This window comes from Atractosteus spatula, chromosome 5, assembly GCF_055471065.1.
Source record: "Atractosteus spatula isolate fAtrSpa1 chromosome 5, fAtrSpa1.hap1, whole genome shotgun sequence".
Classification (NCBI taxonomy): domain Eukaryota; kingdom Metazoa; phylum Chordata; class Actinopteri; order Semionotiformes; family Lepisosteidae; genus Atractosteus; species Atractosteus spatula.
In genome coordinates, this window is record NC_142710.1 from 27,558,028 (window position 1) to 27,584,089 (window position 26,062).

Sequence of the window (26,062 nt, forward strand, 5' to 3'; positions counted from 1 at the left end):
ACTCAGAAAGTGATCTCCTAGAGATACAATATGTATTCTTTACAAGTTCTAAAATCTCTCAGTGCGTTTCACCTCAGGCAAGAGACAGCATGAACACATTTATAAAGAGCTGATATTCTAAGAAAGTACAACACAATCCTGGGCAACAGTGAGCTTTGATAATGATCTCTCTAAGGTTCTGCTGAATATAATTCTGCTGATTGATCTTTGGTGAGCTGAAAAGCAGGCCCACCCCTTTCAAGATGCTTTGCCCCTTTGTGCAGTCTGAAATTTCAATCACAAAAAGGTTGCTCCTTTTTGATTTAATTTAAAGCTAGTACACATTACAAAAGTTAGAACCAAAAAGTACACTTCTATCTTCTTGTTTATGTACTGTACTTGTACTTTCAGGTCTCTATCACTTTTACTGTAGGTTCTTATAAACTTTCAGTGAGGTTATGTCAAACCTAATAGCACAGAGTATGTGAGATGATGACCACCCATTTCTTCCCAGAGCAGAGTTCAGCACTCTTCCCTCGCTAACCAGTCAAAAGAGAGAAAAAGAGAAGAATATTTACTATAAAACCTGCAGTCAGTGAATGGAAACATGGTAATTTCTGTGGTATGTAACCAGTGTAGATTACCTGTACTTCAGTTTGTGTACTGTATGTCACACAACAAAGGAGGTTGTACAACTAAACTATAACATAGTGTCTCACGTAGAAACACATACTGTATAGCCCCAAACTCATATTGAGTGTTCAGTTGAACAACATCTACAGTACAGGTAGGATACAAAATCAGACATTTTCTGGTTAAAGTGCCTTCTGTTTAAAATCTTACTAGTGCAACAATTTACATAAAACGTTGATCATTGTTTTATTTCATGTTGCATGATGGTTTGATGTAACGGATTATGTCACTTTAAAAAATGAGATAAAAAATATGTGAATGAAATAAAGTGCGGTGGTCTATATCGATTTCTGAGTGTAATGAAAAACAGGAAAAATAAAGCAAAGTAGACTGTCCGGAGTGTCTGAAGAATAGTTTTTACAAGATCATTGATCAGTGTCACAGCCCTTGCTCGCTGCATGAGAATGGAAGCCAGCGTACCAAAGATAATCGATATGCCGTACTTTAAAATGGTCGAACACAATGGTAAGGACGCAGACGCATTTTTAACATTATAAATTATTAACCTACGTGTGTTTACGCGCATGAAAGTCTCTGTTTTCCATTTTAACTCCCCCTTCAATATGTGTAATTATTGTTTTACGCCTACATTGTTTAAACAGCTATTTGGTACATACTGTACGTCCAAATAGTAGAACGACATATATTTAAGCCATTTCATTTTTTTGCAGTATGTGGTTTCGGTACATTTATAATTATATATAACTAATAATATACTCTTGGCTAATTGACACGTCCTATTGCAAACAATTTGGTGGAATTAAAATAATATAAATGATGCAATTATATACTCTTGCTTGATAAATAATTCACACTCAACAAATGAAACGTAAGAAGAGTCATTCCTCCCTGGGAACTTTTCCTGCGTGAACGCTTTTCCTACACGGACTTGAAACGCGTCACTCGATGAACATTGGCTGATGTCTACTTCCTGTTTACAGTGGGTTCGCTTGGTAAACCGGTGTGCAAAGCGAGAATCTGGATTTATTCTTATAATTTTATTTTGAGTTGCCATCCCTCAATATGAATCCCATTACAGTGAATATCAAGCTGTCAGCGCGGACGTTGACGGGTGCTCTCAGCATCCAGAATAAATCAGCCGTGCACTGGTGAGTAAATGCATCGAGGAAATGCATTTCTGGTAGCTACTGTATAGTTCATAACACGACGGCAACCAGGAAGCGTGTCAGTTATTTACGAGTAAATATTTTTGCATTAAAGGTTAAGACACCTTCACAGGTCCCTATTGGTTTGCTTGTTCTCACTTCCGTAACTGTGCACGAATTCCCTTTCTCAGTTACTCTGTAATGTGAAATGCTTGGTTGGTTTGTTGTTAATTAATCAATGCTGTTCTTCTAATAATAAACAAAATATTAACCAATTATTTGGCTTCTCTGTAGCAATAATAATCACATGAATATAGCATTTTTTAACCTAAGGGAGCGGAATGTACATAGTTCATGCGTCATTGCCGTTAGTGCACCAGCTGATACGTGGCAGGCATGCTGAACCAGTAGGTTCACTGCATAACAGATCAGGTGGAGAAGTAAGAAATTCTCACTCGGGAAGGTCAAATGGTGCAAACCAAGACTGGTATTTAGCAAAAACCATGTGGTTAACAACTCTTCTCATACAAATAATGACAAGGTTTCATTAACCAAGTAGTCAGGACATCAAGCTAGAGCAGGAATAGGTCATCCTGGTCTTTTAGGGATGATGTGTCAGCAGGTTTACAAGGTCTCTTAAAAGCTCCGACACCCGAAGAGCCAAGAGAAGATGTTAAATTGGTCTCATTAAGACTGTAATGAGCTAGTTTAGGCCTTTAAGCATTGGAATGAAAGTCTGCATACCAGCTCTCCAGATGGGCCAAGATCGCTCATCCCTGGGCTAGAAAGTGGTAATGATGCTATCTAATGGGCTATTGTAATTTGTTTATGTGTCTGCTTTCACCTGACAGCATCTTGTAGATCTCATGCATGTGCTGAGTCATTACTGTACCGGCAATCCCAGGTGTAAAATGAAAAGTCTTTTTGGAAGTCAAAAGCATCCTTGCACTGAAGGAAAGTGAATGGTTAGAAGGGAACATAAGGAAATAAACTAATTCACTTTGAAAAAAGAATGGATAAGAAACAGTGATAGTGATCCAACTCAGGCAAAGTGTCTGTGTGCAAAGGCTCATCCCATGGGAAAATCATGGCCCTGAGGGATATCAGTGGAACACATGTAATGGACCACGTACTGTTCAGACTCAATCCAATTATTTGAATCAGTAGAAACAAGTTTGTATTAAAAATATAACATGTTATGCACATCTTATTTTGTCTTTACGAAGTTTAATTTTATATAATCTGCTATGACTTTGCTGTATGTTTTAGATGGCATAAGCAGAGCTCCTAAATAGATTAAATGTGAAAAGACGCAATGTTACTTAAACTTTGAAGATTTTTATGACCCTGTTTTCTGTTTATACATCAGTCTTTCTCTTCATTTAATTTTATGTATATGTAAATATGAGAAAAGCAGTAGAGATAAAACAACTGCGCTGCTTTTTGACAGAGTCAGCAATGGAATGTCAGGCTGCTCTTATACTGTAGGTCTTCATCCAGTTTTTAGCTTCTCTGATATAACACTACACTGTCAAAGCACCTGGTTTCACTGCCCCTTAGTCTCTGTTTAGGAATATTTTTTTCACATCTTGTCTGTGTTGGTTGACTGATGTGAAGTGTATGCATACTGTAATCATATTTATTTTCAGTTTCTCTAGTCATTTCGAGTACTGCAGTGAAGCTCTTGAGTTCTGAAGAGTACTGTTAAAGGTGACGTCAGGTTGTTACGTGTGCTGCTAGTACTGTAATTGGGTTTTGTTGTCCTTGGAGAAGTGATGTCTGTCTGTTTCTGTCCTTCACAGGGGCTGGCAGGGATTGATTGCTCAAGGCTGTCATTCTGTTATCCTGATCATTGATCCTAAAACTGCACAGACCATACAGGTCCTGGAGAGGCATAAAGCTAATGTTGTCAAGGTAATCCACGCAGCCTTTGTATTTTGTGCAGTACCAAAGGTGAATTAGAGATCATTGTCTGTATTTGTCAAGAGCTCTCAACCCTGTTCTGTGGAGCTTTTTATGAGAGCCAAAAGCAGACTGTATAATGCACTGAAATTATGAAAATGACAAGCAGGGTGATTAATTACATGCACTATGCATACTTAGATATTCTGTTTCTTGGTACCAGTGTATTTTTTTTAATTTAATATGTTGTGATCTGTACTAAATGAAAGAGTTCTTGACAAAGGGTGACTTAATGCACTCGGTATGTACAAAAGTATTCTTTGTGTCCACTGAAAATAGTTTCACACTTCCAAGAAAAGTGTGATAGGAAGTGGTAAAACTAAAACAAAACTTTCAAAATGTTTGATGATCATCTGCTTTTCTTTCAGTTCACTATGAGTGAGTGCTGGAGTAATAGTTGTCCATTGTTGAATAATTTATAAATGCTTGTCCTCAGGATTCTTTAGCTCATTTCTCACATTGCAGTTTAATTTTGTAAACCACTTTTGTAAACTGCATGCACTTTTTTTTGGATGATACAAAACATCTGTAACTATATTGTAAAATCATTGTTTGCTGTCTGTGAATATCAGGGCTGGTTCTGCTGTTTATCACAGGGGTGATGATCGGTATTTTCAAACAGGCTTGTTTCCAATAGGTGAAATGGGCTAGGGAAAACTACCACCACAGCATGAGATCCCCATACTCTCTGCGCCTGGCGTCTGCAGACATGTCTGGGAAGATCATTGTGTGGGATGTGGGGAATGGCACAGCGCGCTGTGAAATTCAGGAGCACTCCAAGCCAATTCAAGGTGAGGAAGGAGTGTATTATAATCCCTGCTGTACAGTATTCAGGAAGTTTGGCCGGGTGGATGTGCAAACTAGGCCACAAGCTGTTAATTCACTACAAGAGCTCAGTGCTTTTTAATGCGTGCCAAGGAAGGCTTTAGCAAGTTTAGTATTATTCACATTGTTTTGGCTCCTTATACATTCTGATGAAGACATTCAGTGTTCATGTTGATTTTTCTTTTGATTTACAGGATTAGTTATGTTTTTGTGCCTTTACTTTTTTCATGACCTGGCCTGTACCCTTGTGTCCCTGTTGTGCTGTGATACAGTGGGTCAATGCTGTTTGCAGATGGTAAAGGAGCCAATTCATGGATACTATAACAATTTGGACACCACCGAATTATAGAATTGCCTCAGCCATGTTTTGCCAGAGGTTGTTTGACAAATGAGCTCTTTTGCCGCCACCATTCCACAGTGCCGGCCCTATGGGGTGCTTAAGTGGCTGAGGATCTCCATGAGTAAACTGAGACTGCCTTTTCAGAATCATCTCATGCTGCGAGGCAAATGTACTGGGATCTTAGACTTTAAAACATCACTGCAACATTATCATCCTTCTTGGCTCATCAGAGATCACTGACTATGCAGTGTTTATGTGATTCTGCTGTGTTGTGAAGAATTAATGCACAAGGCCCCAGTGATGCTGTGACAGATCTGTTACTCTTGAGTCAAAGCTGAATACGTACAATAGTGCTTCTTTCTCCTTCTTTTTTAAAATGCATCTGCAAGTCTTTAATTCCTCAGTGTTCCTGCTGCCTCTACCATGCCAGAAGGAGAGGATGTTTGTTTTGATGCTTATAATCCTCTATGGGATTTTGTCCCACTCAGGGGTAGACAGCAGGTTTTATATTTCATACTTCACTAACCTCACTTCCTGGCCACTGCATTTCCCAAATTCATCACATCTGCAGTGTAACCCTACTCTGTGTGCGTGGATCTTCAGAACAGTTCTTGCTGCCGTGGGAGTAATTAGCTGATTGTCACCCACTCGTCTTCCCCTCTGAGCTTCCTTCATTAAACTGTGAAAATTGTCTCTCTAATGCCTCTCATTCCATTAAGGGATTACCAATTTTAATGTCTACGACTAACTTTCTTTCACTGTCTTTCATTCCTTTTCTACTATTGATGTTAAAGTCCGATAGCCATTAGTAAAACCTGTCACTGATGAAATCTGCTAACCATTAACGGAACTGAACACCTGCAAAAAAGCCTGAAAGGAGAGAAGTGAGGGTCAGTGCGTTATTGCTACACTAAAGGAGTACATCTGTACAGAATTGTGTGGTCCTCACCATGTTCTCTTGTGAAAGGTGGAGAACAGGAAAAAATGCTTTTAAAAGCCTTTCACTGTTTCTAAAATGCCCTGTATCCTGCAGAAAGAACAGACAGGGCTTTGTGTCTCGTTTAGTTATAAAATGGAATTGAAGAGTTTTGCAGTTGTTATTAAATTTACCTTATGTGCAGGGTGGCGAGTAGAGTCTGTTCTCGGGTAATAATGGAATTATCCCCTCTGGGAGTGGGTAGCTGGTGCAGAGTGGGCTGTGCGTTCCAAGCAGTGAGCTGGCAATGATTGCTTTGTGTTCTGCGACAGACATGGAGTGGCTGTGGAATCAGGATGCCTCCCGGGACCTGCTGCTAGCTGTGCATCCTCCCAATTACATTGTGCTGTGGAATGCTGACACTGGGACCAAGCTGTGGAAGAAAAGCTATGCTGAGAACATCCTCTCCTTCTCCTTTGACCCCTTCGACCCCAGCAACCTGGCCCGTAGGTTCAATGTCCAGCATAACATGTCCTCACCTAGCAAGTTTTTCTTTTTTTTTATTCTCCAAAGATTCATTAGAGAATGAGCAAAATCTAAAGGGAAGGAACCATGTGCACTTTGAAGCTGTTCTATGAATTAGGTGTTTAACACATTTCAAATTCATTGCCTCTTGTTCTGCTCTTAGAAACCAAAACCAGCAAACATTATTTTAAAATAAAAAGATTTTAATGTCACACTTCTACATTTGTGAAGAGAACACCAGTTTACACACGTCATGATCAGCTAAGGGATAAAATGCTTATCATGGACTCTATTCTTTTTATATTTCACTCTCCTGACTTTCTTTTAAAGACCTGAAGGATAACCTTCAAGAGGCTGTAAGTGTAGAATTTGTCATTTTGGTTTTTACACAGAATGTTCCACACCAGAATGGAAGTTAGAGCAGCTGTCTTGCAGTTCTGAGCTGTGGAACATTCCATGTAGAGTTTGCACATTCTCCTCATGCACACATGAGTTTTCTTCAGACTTTCTGGTTTCCTCCCACCTTGCAAAGACATGCTGCCTGGGTAAATCGGTGTCTGTAAATTGTCCCAGTGAGCTTGTGAGTGCCCTGTAATGGGCAGGTCCAGCAAATAGTCCCTGAGACAGAGACACGTGAGTGGCTTTCAGATAATGGATGGAGCTCTTCTTTTTTAACGTAAATGTAGTTTTAGAGTATTACCAAACTTCACTTGGAGGAAAAAAATATTTCGAAATGTTCAATTGCAGTAAAAATGAGAAACTTTTTTTTAAAGTCTGATATTTTTTGTTCTGTAGCCAATACAGGAATAGTTTTAAGAGCATGTGTTTGTGGCTGACATTTTTCTCATTTGGTCTCTCCCTGTCCAGTACTGACAAGCGAGGGGATAGTGTTCATCTCTGACTTCTCTCCGTCCAAGGCCCCTGGTAGCACTGGGAAGAAAGTATATATCTCTAGCCCTCACTCCAGCCCCCTACACAACAAGCCAGCCCCCCCGACTGGAGCGAAGAAAGCCCTCAACAAGGTCAAAGTCCTCATCACCAACGAGAAGCCTAGGCAAGTCTGCCAGCTGCAGGCAAACAAATCTCCTGTTGCAGAGCAGGGTTTTATGAACTGCTGTCATACTGGCTTTTCACTCTAATCTAATCCCTTCATATTCTAGCTTGCTTGGCAAAATGTGTGCTTTTTATGTGCTTGTTATAAAGCAGCTTGATAAGCTTGCTCTTTTTAACGATGTGGACAAGAATTGTTTTTTATGTTATTTATGGTGTGAAGAAATACAAACTGGGCAGCAAAAATGTTCTGTACTGCAGAAGATTAATTATGCATTCGGTCAGCATTCTGACAATTTAAACATTTGCTGTACTTCATTTTATGAGGCTTGGCATTATTATTTACCTAAAGCTTTAGAAGTCAATGATAAAAGAAAACAGAACAAAACCAACAAGCTGAGTACAAAGAAGTGAAACCAAGTTGATTAGCCTATTTTATGATGTGAAAATCTGACATTCCAAATAGCTTGCAGAAGGTGGTATAATAAGCAGTGTTTTGGGGCCTGAACACTGTGAAAAGCATAATGAGCTAACTGGTGAACATTGATTAATGTGAAAATCAAGGGTCAGAACATCTACAGAATCAACCTCTGTGATCTCCATTCCAGAGGGCTGCTGTGACAGCTCCCTATTATCATCTCTGTGCCATTCTATAGAAGAGTGCACCTCTTCAGCAGACGGAAACACCTTCTGAACCATTAAAAATGATATTTTTCAGGTGCATGGGTAAGCTAATACAGAGAAGATTTTTTTCAAATCAGCTTTTCTTGAGGTACATCAGGTGTTTTGTACCATACCCAGCCGGTGTCCGTGCTCTAATCTGCGTTCATTGATTTCCTCCTTTCAGATCAATAGGAGTTTAAATGTGTTGTGGCTGCTGTTATTTCTGCTGTTTGGCTACAGTGTATATCATTCTTATTACTTATCCCTTGTAGGATCCCATTAGGTGGTCTGTCTTGGAAATGGATATAATTGATTTTCAGGAGTTGTGCTGATTGCAGTGCCATATAGTGTACCTGTGCTGTCTTATTGTTTTATAGTAGTCTGGCTTTGTTACTACATTTAAGCCACATAGTGAGAAGTATTAGTTTTAGACACTGTTTACTTTGTAAAGTAAGCCAGCCATTTGTTTCCATCCACAATTGGAGACAGCATTTATATTTATAAAGTACATTATGCAAATGCTCCACTTAAAATAAATAGAAGTGTACAGGGTATTATCATTGGCTTGTATGTTCCCGGTATCAGACATATTCTTCAAGACCTATTTGATGATGTAAATTGCCATTACTTGTCAAATTTAAATTTGAATGACTTTGACTTTTATTTTTAAGATAATAGCTAATTATGCAAATTGTAGGTTCAATTTCATTTTATGCTGAAAGAAGAATGTTGCTTTGCAGTTAACAATGCAATAAGGTAAAAAACATGATCACCCTTTGTTCTATTTTAACTCTTCCATGCTTATATGCTTATTGTCTTGTGCATCTTTGTTTTTTCAAATGACATTTTTTTAAACATTTTACTTTTCTTTATTGACAATCCTGCTGGTCGTAAATACCATGTGAGTGATTATCCGTAAGATCTGTTGTGAACAAATAAGAGAATTTGGAGAGAGATATTTTAAAAAAATAAGTTAGGAAAAGTTGTTTAAGGACAGATAATAGCAGTGTTTGGCGATAGTCTGGTGCTTCCTTGCATTCTTTAATGCAGCAAACAAAAGATGGTGCTGAGTTTTGTTTTTGCTGCAGTATATGTAGAATTTTCAAATGTCTAAACATGGCCTTTTGTAGTAAGCTTTTTCATTGTCAAGATACAGCTGTAGAGTATGGTAAGTTTGTCCCAAATTTATTAAAACACAAGCTTAAGTCATTCATTCTTTGCTGCATGGGAAGCTGTTATTTTGCTTCCTGCTCAGCTGGAAAAACCTTTTGTTTCCAAACATGAGAGCTGTCAGGGCTGTGTTATAGTCAGCTGCTGCTGTGTGTGGGTGGGAGGGACAGATTATCTTCTTGAAAAGGAGTATTATCCTCAGAGATTAGACCTGAACTAGAGTTCCCCAGAACACACCTTGCTAGGCACTGGCAGTTAATGCTTTGCAAGAGTCTACTTCAATTGTCCCAAATCCTAGCAGGAGTATATATGAATGCCAAAGCATGTTTCTCATTAGGCATGCAGTTTTTTTCCTTTGAAATGCCTTTAAAATCTCTTAATGTATGCAGTAGACCTGCAGTGATGGATTCCTATTTTAATAGAGTAAATATAGTTCTAAGTATTTGATGCAGCCTGAGTTAACAAAGGTTTATAATTTGGTAGTGTCAGTCTTTGGAAGCAACTTTGGTTAATAGTACGATAGATATGAGTAAGAAGAACCTGTTTAAATTGACTAGACACTGGTTCAGTACGTTTATCATCCCCTTTGCTGTCTTTACAGCTCCCTGCAGGGAAATCATTAAAGACCTGCAGACTTGGGTCACACACATTAATCCCACTAATGCTGCACTTGACAAGAGTCTTGGCAGACTCTTTAATTAGTGCTCCTAAGCCCAGTTAAGCCTGAACCTCAGGACTGGTCTAAAGGCCAAGTGGTGACTTCAAAACAGATGATGTATGACTCAGAAGGAAAAAGATCCTCTGCAGCTTTGGAATTGCCCAGTTATGTCATAATGCTTCTGTTCCTCCAGGCATAAATGTCAGTCTTCTCTACATGCATCTGCATCAGGGCCTACAAGGTACGCAGGGCCAAGCACGGTATATGGAAGTGTTGATGTCTGCTCTCTTATTCATGTTTGGGGATTAATTGAAGTTTTATAGTTTTGCTTTTGTATCAGAACTGCTCTCTGTAACCTGTTAGGTTTCCTTGTGAATCAAGTACTGCAATGGAAATACATTTTAATGTGTACTTTTTACTTGCCAGTGCCGAGTCTGTGACGCTGAATGACTGCCTGCAACTGTCATATTTACCATCGAAGCGAAACCACATGCTGCTGCTGTACCCCCGAGAGATCCTCATCCTTGACCTGGAGGTCAGCCAGACTGTGGGGGTTGTTGCTATAGAGCGCACTGGGGTGCCTTTCATACAGGTAAACAAAAAAAACTCTTCTCATTTTAGTTGTAGCATTTTTCTTTTATTTCCTCTGTTCTTGTAAAATGAAAGGTTGGTGAGAAGAAAGTGGTGCGTTAAAGTGGTGAGGTAGTAGGTCACAATGAAAAAACATGGGTCTCAGAGTGGTTTCTGTGTACTCCCAACACTGATGTTTATTTTAGTAGAATCTATTCAAGATCCACTGATTTTGTTTGATGTTTCTGCCTTGTAGCTTGATCTCATAAGATCTTAGAAGCTAAGCAGTGCTGGCCCTGGTCAGTAGTGGGATACAGCAGCAGGTTGCTGCTGTAAGTAGTGTTAGTGGACCAGTAGGTGGAACTGTAATATCTGGTCCAAGATTTCTGGGGACACTGTGTTGTAGAAGAAGATGTCTTTCAGATGAGATATTAATGTAGGCTCCTGAGTACTTGGTCATTAAAGTTTGCATGGACTTAATTTATTCAGGTTGTTAACCCCAATGCCCTGGCTATATTTCAGGCACACTGTGGCATTTCAGAAGTTCATTATTAATTCATTTGTTGAATTTCTTCACCTGATTTGTTGTGCAGTGGGGTTAGTTGCTCAGAATGGTTGCTACACATCACTCAGGTGGGTGTTGCACTTGAGTGGTAGATGAAGTGGGTCCCCTTCTATATGTAAACCATTTTAAGATTCTACAAGTTGAGAAATGTCAGATAAATGGAAGGAATCATTTTAATTATCAATCTTTTTTAAAATCCCTTAGGTAAACTGGAAATATGTTGAGTGTGGTCAAATAGTTTATTATAATATTTTGGAGAGGTCAGGCGACAGCGTATCCCTCACTATTAATGTATTTTAAGTGATTAGTATTTAAAAGTTGGTCAGTAATTGGATCCTTCCAGTATCTATCGGCATTTTGCCCAGGGTCAGACAGTCTGCACTCCTCTGCATACTGCCTGCCTCCCACCTTGACTATACAAGTTAAAGAACAGCCAATTCAGGAGTGTTTAGGTTTCGGTTTTATTATTTTCTATATTTTCAGGTTCTGTCATTGCTTAAAGAGTATTTTTAGTTTATTTTGTCCACGTTTGTTTGTAATTAAAGACCCTCCCAGAGGTTAGCTTAGAATCCACTTTTGAATACGGGGACCTCTCTGTTTATATCCAGGTGTGTTCATTAAGGTTTGCTGCTGGCCCCATCACTAATCTTATTTCCTCCTTATTATATAAAAAACAAAAAATATACAGTATATACTCTATTTTATTTAATACGTATATTGGCTAGAGCAAGAGTCATTTATTCATGCAACTGTATGGTTGTTATCCAATCTCTATGCTTTTTATATCCTAAACTGCTGGAGGAGAAAACATCCTATGTCCTGGGAGGTAATGAAAATTCTGTGGATTGATGCCATGAATTTCTTTTCCAGTCTTGCTTGTGGCAATCTGTCTTGCACATTGAAAGTACAGTCATCTCATAGGATGATAATTCAGAAAGATTGTGCTCAGCCAGAGATGTGTATTTACTTTTGGCCTTCTGATTATAAGCCAGTTGTTTTGTTATAATTATGGATTCGGAAACACCTGCCAAGCCAAGTGAGTGCTCTAGCCCTCTGTCACAGTCGAGGAGACACGCTGCATCAGTCACAGTGACTGCAACGAACTTACAAGAGCTCAGTGTATCTTAAGTATTATAAAGTACATGTCAGGGATGCAATTTGCATTACAAATTATATTCTCAGAGATATGGCAGCAAATCCAGCCAGAGTATAGAGGCTAAGGATGAGCTACTGTGCCTACTGAGATGTGCATTAAAAAGACAGCAATCTCTGGGGGTCTCCCCACAACTGTTGGGACTGTGTTGAGTTTCTGATCTGTGCACATCTGTTCTTTTATTCGATTTGGATCAGCTCCTCAGTATAAGAAATATTATGGCAAAACGTTTTTGCAGCATTTGTGGAGTTTCTCCCATCTGTTTCTAATGGAATCTGTGTGCCAAATAGCGTTTTTTAGAAGAAAAGCTTAGTAGTTTGTAAGTGCAATGAATGTTAAGTAAGCATAATGTAATGGGAAAGGGCTGTCATTTAGGATGAATGAATAATTTAGCTCTGGTGAAGTTTAGAGTTGACTGATGCTTAAATTGTCTTTTTGCAGTCTGTGCGACTAACAGATTCAACCTAAAATACTTTAACATTGAAATACAACATTGTGCTGCTCAAAAGAAGTAATGAAGATGAAGCATACTTTCTCCCATGCAGGTTATACCATGTTTTCAGAGAGATGCACTCTTTTGTCTACATGAAAATGGCTGTATCACTCTGAGAATCTGCCGCTCCAATTCCAGTGTGCTGGAGGACACAGGCAAGTGACAGTGGACCGAGCTTCTCCGATCCCTTCTTTAATATTATGTTGTCCATATATGTTGTGAATACTAATATAATAGCAAAAGACTTGTACTGAAGATTATTGGTTTTATACTTTTAACTTTATTGCACATCATTAAAATTAGAAGCCATTATCTTATATTCCATCTGTGAATGTACCTGTCAGTCCTGAGTTATAAATTCAGAAATGCACTTTCCCACCTCACCTACCTATTTCTTTTATCCTGCTTCATTGTCTTTTTACTTTTCGCACCCTCTTTTTTCCTTTTTCTTAAATTGTTCACTCTAGTTCTTTTCGATCCTCTGTTCAGATGCAGACCAGAGTGTTCAGGAGCTGGTGTATGACCTGCGTTCTCAGTGTGATGCAATTCGTGTGACAAAGACAGTGCGGCCATACTGCATCGTGTGCTGTCCTGTCAATGAGAACTCTGCTGCCCTCATCATCAGCGATGGAAGGGTGATGCTGTGGGAACTCAAGGTTCATGCTGCCAGATCTAATGTGCACCACAGGTACATAGTGTTGCCTTCAAGCCAGGATTAAACTGTTGAGTTTTTTTTCCATTACCCTTTAAGGCCTATAACTTGTATCTTGTCTTACCCCAGGTTAGACTTTTATACTGTGATCATCTATCTCATGTGACCACCTGTGAGCTTTTGATTTGTAGGGCTTTGTAGGATGTCACCTCCCAGGTGCTTAATGATTGATTGGCTCATCAGGCATGCTTTATCATTTGTAAGAAGAACAAAGCTTTCATCTTTCTTTCAGTCATTTTCCCCTTCTTGTCTGAAGATTGCTCTTTTCAGAAACCAGTGCGTCTTAAACATACGCTTGAGCCATTTTCTAGTGACCATTGCTACAACGAAGAGCTTTCTAGCTGACAGGAGTTGAGTGGAAAACAGTGGTATTTTCATTCTCTTTTTGTGTGACCATTAACCTCCATCAGCCAGTTTATGTGTCCCTTTCTTATCACTAAGCATGTTCATCTGTGCTGAGCTTTGTCAGAGTTTTTTAACATAGCACAGTAAAATTTGCATTGTACTTCTGGCACCTGGACTTGTAAATCACATGCAACACTGCTCTGGTTTACATTTGATGTACTGTATGCGATGCATTTTAATTCTTTTTTGTTCTAAGCAATCTAATTTCTTTGATGTATTAAAGTGCAGAAGTGGTATATGAAGTATATGTAAATGTACATTTCAAAAAGAAGAAAAAAGTATTTAATATGATTTGTCCTTTGGAATGCCATAAGAGTAAACATTTAGAATTCTTTATGCTGTTCACAGAAGTGTGATACTGTGATGAACACAAAATCTCATATCCCTCTTTTTTTAGCCTTTTATTTATAACTTTCAGACAACAGATTATTACATGTAATGGTCTAGTAGTTGCAGTTTGCAATAAACTGTTTTTTTTAGTCTGACTTCTTAACAGTTATCTCCCTGTTATGTTATTGTGCTTTTACCAGATGTGTGCAGTAATCTTTTAAGAAAATATTAATTTTTATATATAGCTTTGCTTTTTGTCCTGGAAAGATGTGAAAATAAAATACTTAAAACTGTCAATATTCAGAAAGGTTTTGGTGCTGAAAGCAGCAATGAACTTGGATCTGTGAGGCTGTATAGTTTTTGCCACACCTGCTTGTGGTCCAGCAGTGCACAGCAGGTGTAAAACATGGAACAGCTGAAGAAGAGCACAGTTGTATCCAGTGTATGCAGCAATAATATGTAACACTGAGGAAGCAGAACAGATTCTAATTTTTTTTTCCAGCAGCTCAGGAGTGTCTCCTCTCTACTCTCCTGTCTCATTTTGTGGAATACCGCTGGGACTCCATCAGAAAAAAATACCTGATCTATCGCTCGACAGCATGATCGGTAATATCACTGAACTGTCCGATTCTTATTCTTAAAATGCCAAATCAGCCTTGATTTTGTCTAAATCTTGTGGTAATTAATTGTTCTGGTTTCATTTACCATCAAAGAGCATTTGGTTGTTTTGATTCTTTATTTGTTAACTTTCATATCAATGTGTTACAGGTCCAGTTGTTTTTACTTTGGGGGAAAATACGGTTCCTTCCTAGATAAGTGTGAAATGAATCAATATTAATAATAGAAACAGTAACAGTAGTGACAGAACGTCATCCATATTAGTACTGTGAGCTTTTCAGTCTTTTATTTCAGTTATCCATCAATGGAAAAAATTCTGTAGTGAGGACAGAGCCGAAGTACTTGCTGATGAAGCATGTTAATGTGTCCCTTACAGGACAGAGCCTGATTTCAGGAGATGAACCGCCTCGTGCCCCCTTACAGCAGGAGGTCCATCTGAAGTTCCTCCTCACAGGCCTGCTGTCAGGGCTTCCACATCCATCCTTTGTCATCCGGATGTGCCCTCCTCTCACCACTAAGAACATCAACCACTATCAGCCCCTGCTGGCCGTTGGTGAGTTCTGCGGGAACTAGGACCCCTTGCTCATTTTGCAACCAGACTGGACACAGGGAAGCCTCTTTTTACTCCTGTGTGCTTTGAACAATAGACATCAGTTGCTTTGAAAGTCACAGATTAACTGGAGATGTGAAGTTCTATTTCTGTCTCTGACATGTATTGAGATTATACAGGGTTCAAGACCAAAAGAAAAAAAGTCTCCATGTGGGTTAAAGTTGAGACAATATACCTGTATCTCTCTATTAAAGATCCCTAAAGGCTGTGTTATCTCAGTCATAAAACCACTATCAGGATAAATGATGTCACATTTATAACAATAATTTCAACTTCTGAGAGACTATGGCCATAGACCAGAGTAGGAAGATTATCTGAGGGAGCCCAACACTGAGAACGAAATGTTGGAATGACAAAGCAAACCAAGAGTGCTCAGTTTGACTGGATTTGGCATTACACATATGACCCGAACAAATATTTGTCTACTGTAGGAACATTAAGGGAAATTACTCTTATTCTAATTTAGTTTATGACATACACGGATAGAATTTCACAGATTTCACTATAATACGGTGTTGACACCACATCAAATGTAGATTTAATTAATGTACTAAATGAAATATCATGTCAGGTCAGAGACTGACACATTAATTACATGAAAATTGAATATATCGGCATTAAGCTTTTCCCTTCGACAAGCTGGTACTTTTACTGCCAGCACTTTAGCCTGTTGCATTTTTCATGCTGGTAAAAACCTTTTACTATCATAATTAATTAATCACTTAAAGTGTATGCAAGTGCATGGAAAGGTGTATCTGAATGTTATCACCTTCTTTCATGGTACCATGACAAAAGCCCCATTTATAAATCAGCAACAAATATAAAATGATGGTACCAGCCTTGGCCAAACATGTTTTTTAGGAATGATCCCAAATATGCAGATAATTGCAAAAAAGCAACATTATTGTAAGTTTATGAGTATAGGGAAGACTGAAGGACTTCAGTGGTAAACATGGGTATGATTTAAAGAGTGTGACGTGACTGCAGGTGTGTCTGCTGTTCTGTGGAGGCATGTTGGCTTCTCCAGTACTGACCATTCCCAATCACTGAAGCCAAGGGGGCGAATCTGCCGCTAGGTCCTGCACTAAGAATGATAGGTCCAGATTGGGCTCCCCTCTGTCAGACCTCAGACAGTTTTCAAAGCAGAAATCAGGGAAACATAATTGCAGTACAGTGGATTAGTGATTAGTGACTTGTTGCCTCTGGCACACCTACATTATTTTGTTATATCTCATCAGCATCATCTGCTCTCTCAGAAGTGTCTGAGTTATAGTGGAGTCAGGTTCAACATCCTTTATAGTTTGCTGTAAATGAATAATGTAGGGAAAAGAGCCCTTAGGTTGCAGAATTTTGATTCAAATCTGTTATCTTGTGTTTCCGATCCAAATGTTTAATAAAGCTTGCCAAAGACACTAATGGCATGCATAAGTCAAAGAAGCAATGGGATTAAGAGTACAACCGGTTTAAACAACTAATTGAAAAATGTATTTGTGATATGCCTCAGTAATGATGTATTCATATGGCAGACATGAGTTGAGTCCTGGTTCAGCGCATTGGCAGGGTAATAAGTAAAAGATTCCCGATAACATCTGTGCATTAGAAAAAAAGCCCTCCAAATCAGTTTGTGCCTTCTGGATTATATGTTGAAGTTTAACTCCTCAAAGTAATTGTAACAGGCACTTCACCATAAAAAGAGTCCGCTTGGCTTTTTACCCTTCTGCTCTTGGATTCCCAGCAACTGTATCAGAGACTTTCTGATTCTGGCTGAAGCACTTGGAACCAGCAGTGTTTATCCTCAGCTCAATCAAACAAGGAAAAAGAACTAGAACAGTTTAACATCTTTTCTCTTGTGTTTTGTGTGCAGTGCATCTAATTATTGTTAATTTCAGCTCTTCTGGCTTGGAGAGGGTTACATTGCTGGAGTTTTTGTCTGGTTGAGATACCTCATGTTTAAAATACACTGACATACTTTCCCACAAAATGGATTGTTGAGACATGCTGACTTTGTGGTTTACACATAGCCCTAATCTTCAGTCAGTGTTTTGTTAATTATTACCCTTAGTGGTGGAAACCCCTATTAATGAGCCCCATCACAGGAAATTGACCTGAGCTATAGTAAGTCTTTATCTATAGAGCTTGTGTGCAGAATACGTCTGTGAGCCGCAGGATTGAAGATAAAGGGCATCTTCTAATGAATTTATATTAAAGCAAGCACCATTCTTCATGACAGTGTTCTCATTTTGCTGAAACTAACCCTTCAATAATTAATTTGCTAACTGTGTCATTTTAATTAATTTACCCCCTTTGTTCAATGTTTCACTAATACACAGGCAGAAACAAAAAGGAAAGCAGCTTAGTTGTGAAAGAATTATTCTTGTTTTTGTTAGTCTTGTAATTAGCATGATTGGAGCAGTTAATGTATTAACGTAAGAATAGTATATTTAAAATGACAGCTGAATTGCTTCTTGTTTAACTCTTTCTCTGCATTTTCAAAGAAGCAGGACCGAAGGACAATTTCCTCTCTGATTTATATGAATTCATATTTTCGGAAGACTATTTGGAAGTAATGGCAGTGTCATGTTTCATTGACCTTTCTGCAGTATTGCAACATGTCTCCCACAGAAATAGCTTCGATTATTAGTACAGTAGGCTGTGTGGCAGAATTGACAGCCATAGTTCCACTCTAGATTTGCATGAGTGTTCTCACTCACTCAGGGTTAACTAATGCTGTGATGATGCAACACTTTTTTAATAGTAAATTAAAAATGTGAACCAAACCTTTAAACCTAGATAGAATTGACAAGGGAAGCGCAGTGACTTGCATGCTGTAGCTGTGTTGAACCATCAGGGGTGGAAATTGCTGACTGAATCCCATTCAAGTCAGGCTCCCAGACTTTTTCTTCTTAGTCTATTACACTGCAGGGCACCGGCTGTTACTGCTGACAACACTGAGTTTCTTCTAGCTGTTTTGTGGGAGGTTTGCATCTCCAGTCAGCCTGGTAGTGACTCAGAAACAGCAGGTAATTAATTTGGATTCTGAAAAAAAGCTTCATTTCCTTCTTTGTTCCTCTTGGTGAGCATTACGCTCTGAGAACCAACACAGCTAAGTACAGGAAAGAAACTTTGCAAACTGCTTCTCTTATAAGGGGAAAATGTATGATTACAAAATATCATATTTTATGAATTGTACAGATTAAATTAGCCTGTGGCAATTTTCAACAGTGAGGCTGAGGCTAAAAATAGCAATAATATAGATCCCTAATAACAAAACGGAAGAGAGCAATCAAAACTAAGCATTTCTTCAGAGCTGCAGATGATATGCCTCCTGGCTGAGGGAACGAGTCTAGAACAGTAATGGGTAAAGAGTAACTGTGTCTCTCACTGAACACAGTTAATGAAAAGCAGTTAATTAGCTTTAAAAAATAGATCATTTACTGTATTAACAAAGTTGATCATTATTTATTTTAAAGAACCAGTTCTTCAAGTGGAACAAATTTGTATTTCTAAAAGGCTGAATGTGTCTTATTACCAAGGGTGTACACATATTAAGAAATTCAATTTATAATGTCCCAGAGCTGCTCATAAACCCACTTGCTTCTATGGGCTCCAAAAAGAAACCTATCTGATTGCTTTGCCCTAAGGAGACTGGAGATGAAGTGATAATATAATAACAGGAGTATAAATAACATAATGTACCTTTCTGTCATTTGTCTCTCTCAGGTACAAGCAATGGGTCTGTCCTGGTCTATAACCTCACAAGTGGGTTGCTGCATAAGGAGTTAAGTGTGCACTCCTGTGAAGTCAAGTAAGGCCTGTCTTATTAAATATAACATCCAGAGCATTCAATACTGGCAAAGGAGAAAGCTTTGTCCTTTGATAAACTAATCCTAAATGACAGCATGCATCTTACAAATATGAATAGGTCCTTATCACTTTTGTGTAATTAGATACCAATATTTAAAAATGGATCATCTCCATCTGATTTATTGGATTTCAGGCATGAGAGTAAAAAAAATCAATGAGATTTAAAATGATGACAGAAGCTTTAAAGGACATGTGAAGGAGAAGAGGAGAAGGAAACTGTTTCCTGAAATGTGTTTAATGGTTTTTTAAGATATTGATTAAAATAAAACCCTTCTATTTGATGGAATGTAGCATATTTTATTTTTTCCCACATTGTAGTATTTCTCTGCTGAAGAGTTGATATTCAAAAAAGAAATTCCACACTTCATTCATCAGTACCATTTCCCGACAGAAAAAGAGAGAATTCTCTGACCTTAAAAATATTAAAAGTATAAATCAGTAGCTCATGTGGTTTCTGGACAGATTTTTTGGTACTTTAGCCAAATCTCAAACTCCATTTATAAACTCCTGTGAGAGTTTGAAGGCTCTTCAAGGCTGTTACAGATTTTTATGCCTCTATAGTGTAAATATTCCATATATAATGTTTAGAATAATAATTTGTTGCATTTATATACCTCCATCCTAAAGGAATGCAAAACGCTTGACATTTTGGAAGGAACCCACATCATCCACCCTGAAATTGCAGCACCCACCTGAGTGATGTGCAGCATGCATAGTGTGCCAGTAGCCCCATTGTACAGAAGATCAGAGAGTGAGTGGAACAGTGAGAAATTGGTTTGTAAATTAAATCAAGAAGGAACTTTAGGGAGGTCAGACAGTGCAAAGTGGAATTTAGCCAGGACAGCGGGGGTTAACACTCCTGCTCATACAAACAGTGCCATGGGAGCTTTAATGACTAGGTAGACAGACTCAGTTTAATATCTTATCCAAAGGATTTCACCTTGTGTTGGACCACTGAACAAACCTGAAAGTGTGTGGTGGTTTGGAGCAAGTTATTCCTGAGAAGATGAGAGCTCATCTTGAGAGAGCCGATAAGCAAGGGGTTGGGGTGTATGCGGCAGACCGCAGGGATGCAGGCCGGCAGAAAGGCATAGAGTGCAACAGGCAGCCATGCAGAGGTTGCAGATAGGCAGGCATGCGGCTCAGGTGGAACAAGCAAACGCACATGAGGTAGATCTAAAGGGATAACTACACAGGCAAGAGCACTGGAGAGGATTCACGAGGTCGGGTGATTTGGGTCGGAGGACGGGTTGGTGGAACAAACAGTGAGTCAGGCAAGGGAAGATGTCCAAACGTGAGAAAAAAGCACTATGAAAACAAACCCGCAACCCGTCTTTCCTTAGGCATCTCCCATCACTATACTAACTATCCTTGTTTAACTACTGAGATCTGATAAAAATTGAGCTACTGTGTGGTTTCCACTGAAGAACAGAGAACACACTGGCAGTGAAGGAACAGAGACAGGGGCAGTTTCTTCATGCTCCTATTGGGCCTCTAGCCTGTAAAGCCTTTTAAACAAGAGTGGGCTTCTGGCCATCTGCCCAACACTGTATCCAGTGTAATCCCAACAATTGTTGCAATTTCACTAGAAAATGTGCTGCATTAGAGAACTTCAATATATGTCATTTTAATTTTTATTTTCTTAAAGAAATTACAGAGTTATAATTAAAAGATAAAATTTCAGTTTTTTATTGCACTGCCGCTGTGATTATTTCTTTCTCCTTGTCCTTTGTTTCCTTTAATTCAGTTCTCTTTGTAAACATTTTCATTAAGACAGAGAAGCCTTAGTATATTTCTATGACTTCGATCCCTCTAGGCAATACTGCAGGTAAAGTTTTCTAGTCTTGTTGTCGCTTTCTCTATTCATATCTTCATTTTTGTTCCAATTCTGATGCCGTGTTTCTAAAGGTTTCAGAGCTGGGGTAAATGTGACTCCTTCACATTGCCAAGAGGAGGGAATTGAATTTTTATAACAAGTTGTAATTAATTACATCACTGCTAAATGTATTCCTACGAAGACAAGCCAGTTTTGTGCTGTAGGCTGGAATAAGCACATCTTCTACAGGATGTGTATTCAGAGATGCAGGTTTGCTTTATTAAAAGTGAAGCTAAAGAAATATGTTCTAAGCTGTGACAGGCTTATAGGATTTCAGGAATAGTTCAAAAACATACAAGCAACCTATCCTTACCAGTCAAGGTGATACTTTTACTGTTATTGTATCACTTCTTGCATTTTTTTCCCGCATTTATCAGAAACTCAGAAAACACCTTGGGTAACTACATTTGTTTTTTCTGTATGTCACTTGTTCTCAACCCGTCTTCAGAGACTGACATTTCTCGCTTTTGTGCTATCATGTGTTTTTTTTCCTTAAGCCTATGATAAAAATGATATTTTTTTATCTTTGTTTGGAATGTTATTGAAAGGTGGTTTTGACAACGTTGTGGGTATTTTGGAAGTATTTGTTGTGGAAATGTAAGCATACACTTTTGCTGTAGTGGCACTGTAAGAAAAATAGCCTAGTCAACACATTGTCATCACATTTCAACTGTATTAATGTCTTAACAGATACCATTGTCAATGGTGATTTGAAAGGTATAACAGGCCCTTACTTTACTAGGGCAATTTCATGATTCACACACACACATAAACTAATAATGGTTACCAGAGGTATAGTCAAGAGTGTTTTATTTTCAGGCTAAGAACAATAACCAAAAAGTCAGCACCCAAAACCACTAGCATTATCTCAATCTTTTATACCAAACCAAGAGTTAATTACACCCATATAAGAATGTAAATTCCTAATCCTTTAACCAGTTAACTAATAATTAACAAATACATCCCCACTGTGGCTATTTATAGTTAGCTTAGAGACCATATAGTGCCCTCTGATGGCAGGTTACCTGCAATTATATCCCTTTCTAGCTGGCCTGCCACAAAAGGCTTTAACAGGTTTGTGTTTGGGAAGAGCTATGCTTTCACTACTAGAGGAAATGATAACGATGGATATCTGTCCATACTGCAATTATAGGTTCTTGTGGTACTCAGAGCCAGGCACTTTATATTACAGAGGAATTGAATGGGCAAGCCTCACCAGTTTCCTGTCTTTCGCCACATCTACTCCTAACAACCTGGGTCTAGTGAGAAACGAGCTGCAGCACGTGGATCTGCCCACAGGTGGGTGACGTGATAGACAGGAGTCAGAATCTTACATTTTTATTTGAATCTGTTTCAAGAGTGCATTAATGATTGTGAAGGAAATCAATCAATTTCAGTGACATTTTCAATGTCATGACCATTCTGTCGAGGGTACTGTCTACTGACAGAACTTTGAAAATAAGGGTCTGTTTCTGATAATGGTAATTAAACCTTTCTAAGTGTAATAATTACTGCAATACTTTAATATTGTCCTTTTTATGTGAACAAATTGAAGAGTTTGTATGTGACCTTTGAAGCTTTTCCAATTGAAAACCCAGTGTGTTTTTTTAGAATCACATTATTTACTGTAGATAAGCAGGTCTGTATAAGTGACATTTCTTTAGAAAACTGCAATAACAGACTTTGATGAACTCCAGTGGCAGTGCTGAAGGGCGTCTCTGTCAGAGATTCTGAAATTAAAGCACACAACTGCCTTAACCTCCACAGCTCTGTTCAGAGACCATGTCTGCCTGTTTGTTTTGCATGCAGAGAAAATGGTTGAATAATTAATACTGCAGCAACCATCACACTGGTTGTGTCTTGAGTGCAACCAGTAATCATGGTAATGTGCTTACCTATATTGCTGTAGCAAGAGGGATCAGTGAATTAAAGTGTTGAAGTATTAAGCTTCACATAGATCTCATTTTGTGTTTTGCATAATTAACTCTCCTATAATACAAAACTATAATATTGCAGACTATTGAACTGGTAGAGGAATAATATGAGAACAAACTGCAAGCATTTGAACAATAAGTATCTAATGTTACAGTTATTTTTTTCATACTTCCTTTGCTTTTTCACATGTGGCATCTTTGCCGTTCAGAGTGAGTGCTGGTGCCATGTGTTTTTTTTCTCTTCTCTGAGCAGCAGGGGCTAGGTAGGGCATGTGAAGCAATCCCTCCTTCATCTTGCCTTTGTGTGTGAAGGTAGAGATGAAAGAGATTGGTGAATCAGAGCATGGTATACTAGCCCTCTGCTCAGGAGCTGACATGAGGACATGTCATGTGTTTCCTTTAATTCATAAACCCAGACAGGCACTTGTCAGTGACCTGCTGAGGATAAAGAAGGAATTGGCCAAATTTGTTCATTTATATGCTCACGATGGTCCCTTTACATTTGGTGATTCCATCCTATGATGTATAGCACAATCGGTCTACTGGGAATGACTCGCACCTCGAAAAGCAAAATAACTACTTGTCCAAATTTGCTTGCAGATGGCAAAGTGCAGATTGCATCTGCACAGCCAGGGTGTTTAACGGCACAGGGAGCACTAGTGGAGCATTGTCCTTTTCACAGTGGGGTACATGGAACCCCTTATTTTCTCAATCTCTCATGGAACCAGGGTTATTAAATGGCTTTTAGCTTTTGCTTTTCATAGGCCTTTCTTTGAAGGGAAAGTAGTGCCCTACATATTTCCGTACGTGTTCTAGATAGTAATATAAATGCTAGAATGAGATGCTTGTGTAGGAATTGTGGACCACGTCTGCGTCTGCCCTGGTGCTATAACCCACCAGAATGGTGTTGCCCCATGAGAATGGTGTTCACTGACCCACTCTGAGCCCCAAGCCAAAACCCTCTGTGGTTCTCTCACTCTGCTGCATCCTTGTGTAAATCAGTGCTGTGCGCAGAGTCCTCAGTTCAGCTTGAGTCTCCTGAAGCACTGTAATTACAGGTAGCTGAAATGAGGAAACTAGAAAATGAATGCATGCACAATTAAATCATAATTCGAATCTGGCAATCAAAAAACGTAGGTGGCAGATCTCTCATGAAAACAACAAGCAAGTGATAAAGTAGGGCACATTAGCATTTATTCAGCAGACAGTTGATTACATATATTTAAATTTAGTCTGTTGTTGCTTCGTTTTGCAATTCCCTTGATCAATTTTAGTAGAGGACTTAAAAGCCAAATTGCTTTTTTAGTTCTTGTTTTTTATACAGTGCTTCCCTGTATCCTGCTATAAACAGTGTAGGATTAAGTAGCATGTAAGTTATCCAAAATTCTTCTTTAAAAATCTTCCAAATGCAGTTATTCCTCAGTTTAAAGAGGGAAATAAGGGTATTTTGAAACAGGTAAGCACAGCAGACACTGCATTTCACATAATTATGTTTGTAGTTTAATTTCTCTGATGAATGTGTCCTGTTACCATAACTGTGAGCACAGTTCTTCACAGTGATCAAGTCAAAAGTCAAAAGATCATGTTCTGGTCTGAAGTAGTTTTGCCCTTGAACTGCATCTCTAAATGCCCAGGGAAATCACACCTTTTTCTCACTACCAAGACAGTGGGTTTCTATAGTTGGATATGCTGATTAATATGTTCAGAGGGCAAGACGTAATGAGGAAACAGCAGATCAGTATTGTGGCCTTAGAGGAAAGGGGAAAACAAAGCATGTAGTGCAGTAAGGAACTGAGTGCTTGAAAGCCGAGCACCTCCTTTTACGTTTGGTTTGGCATTTTGTCAGTTGTCCTTAATAAAATGGTTTGAGGTTTGCAGAAAACTACCACAAGGTGCTATTACCTGTCAAACAGGGTAGGTAGTTGGGGGTGAGAGTAGGAGCCTAGTCCAGAGAGATGTAAGGGATGTGACAGGTCAATTACACAGGGTGCACTGCTTGCAGTCCAAATGAAGTTTTCCTTTGATTGTTTCTAAATAACTTCTTCCTCCCAGGCAGGAGCTTGGCGTTCCGGGGTGAGCGAGGCAACGATGAACCTGCAATTGAAATGATTAAAGTGTCTCATCTGAAGTAAGTATGCCTAAGGTCCTGAACACCTCAAGTATAAACTTTAATAATGCTTTTTTTCACTTGATTAAAGCCTGGCTTGTCAATCAGGAGCTGATTGCTTGGCAAAGATTTTCATTAAAAAACACACACAAGTGGCAGCCTGTGAGCAAGCTAGTCTTGAGTGAGTGGATGAATAGAAACAAATGATTCTCTGACAGAGAGAGTCCAGTGTCAACAATGGGGTTTAATTAACCTTCCCAAAACATTTCTCCCAGGACTAAGTGCTGTGAAAGCAATACCAGGTTTCTTTTTGTTTCTTTCTGCCTTCAAGATCAAGTTCTCATGCTATTTAAAATTGCCTTAAAAAGCCTTTGTGTCCTGTTACTGTCCTCTTTTTATTCTGATATTCAGGCTAACATTTCTAGGTGCTTTTATTTGCTTTAGAACACTTTTGTTGGGTTACAGAACTGTTGTCTACCCCTTAATCTTCCATTACCTGCCCTTTCCCTTCTGAACCTAAGAAAGAACTATTACCTGGGGTTTTCCATTTTAATACCTGGCTAAGAAGAATTGTAATAATACCTGGTCTTATATGTGGTCTGTTCAGGTTTTTAAAAATATTTTCTAAACGATGTCAGATGAACTTAAATGACATTAAAAAATAGATGTTTAACTTCGTATTTAAATTAAAGAATGCATATTTCTGATATAGTGGGTTCTGTAACCCATGCAAGCTCTGTACTTTATTTGAACTGGGGAGCTGTATCTAAGTGGTGAGTATCTGCCTCAGTTCTGGCTCTGCCCTGTCTCTGCCAGGCAGTACCTGGTGGTGGTGTTCCGGGAGAAGCCGCTAGAGCTGTGGGATATCAGGACAGGCACTCTACTCCGAGAAATGGCCAAGAACTTCCCTGTGGTTACCGCACTGGTAAACAGCTGTC

General features: G+C 38.8%; 1 protein-coding gene across 3 annotated transcripts in view; it reads left to right on the forward strand.

The window, feature by feature from the left end:
• Positions 1 to 1,586: 1,586 nt before the first annotated feature.
• wdr11 (WD repeat domain 11) overlaps positions 1,587 to 26,062 on the forward strand; it is a 43,975-nt gene continuing 19,499 nt past the window's right edge. The window contains exons 1-14 of one of the 3 annotated variants that reach the window (XM_088917080.1): positions 1,587 to 1,781; positions 3,581 to 3,692; positions 4,378 to 4,531; positions 6,154 to 6,327; positions 7,214 to 7,400; positions 10,314 to 10,479; positions 12,721 to 12,823; positions 13,158 to 13,356; positions 14,621 to 14,721; positions 15,110 to 15,286; positions 19,064 to 19,148; positions 22,276 to 22,382; positions 25,070 to 25,145; positions 25,941 to 26,049. In XM_088917080.1, the coding sequence (XP_088773206.1) occupies positions 1,696 to 1,781; positions 3,581 to 3,692; positions 4,378 to 4,531; positions 6,154 to 6,327; positions 7,214 to 7,400; positions 10,314 to 10,479; positions 12,721 to 12,823; positions 13,158 to 13,356; positions 14,621 to 14,721; positions 15,110 to 15,286; positions 19,064 to 19,148; positions 22,276 to 22,382; positions 25,070 to 25,145; positions 25,941 to 26,049 (1,836 nt within the window). In that variant the 5' untranslated portion in view covers positions 1,587 to 1,695. Of the gene's footprint in view, positions 1,782 to 3,580; positions 3,693 to 4,362; positions 4,532 to 6,153; positions 6,328 to 7,213; positions 7,401 to 10,313; positions 10,480 to 12,720; positions 12,824 to 13,157; positions 13,357 to 14,617; positions 14,722 to 15,109; positions 15,287 to 19,063; positions 19,149 to 22,275; positions 22,383 to 25,069; positions 25,146 to 25,940; positions 26,050 to 26,062 lie in introns of all 3 variants that reach the window. The other 2 variants (XM_088917079.1, XM_088917081.1) reach the window with 2 other exon arrangements.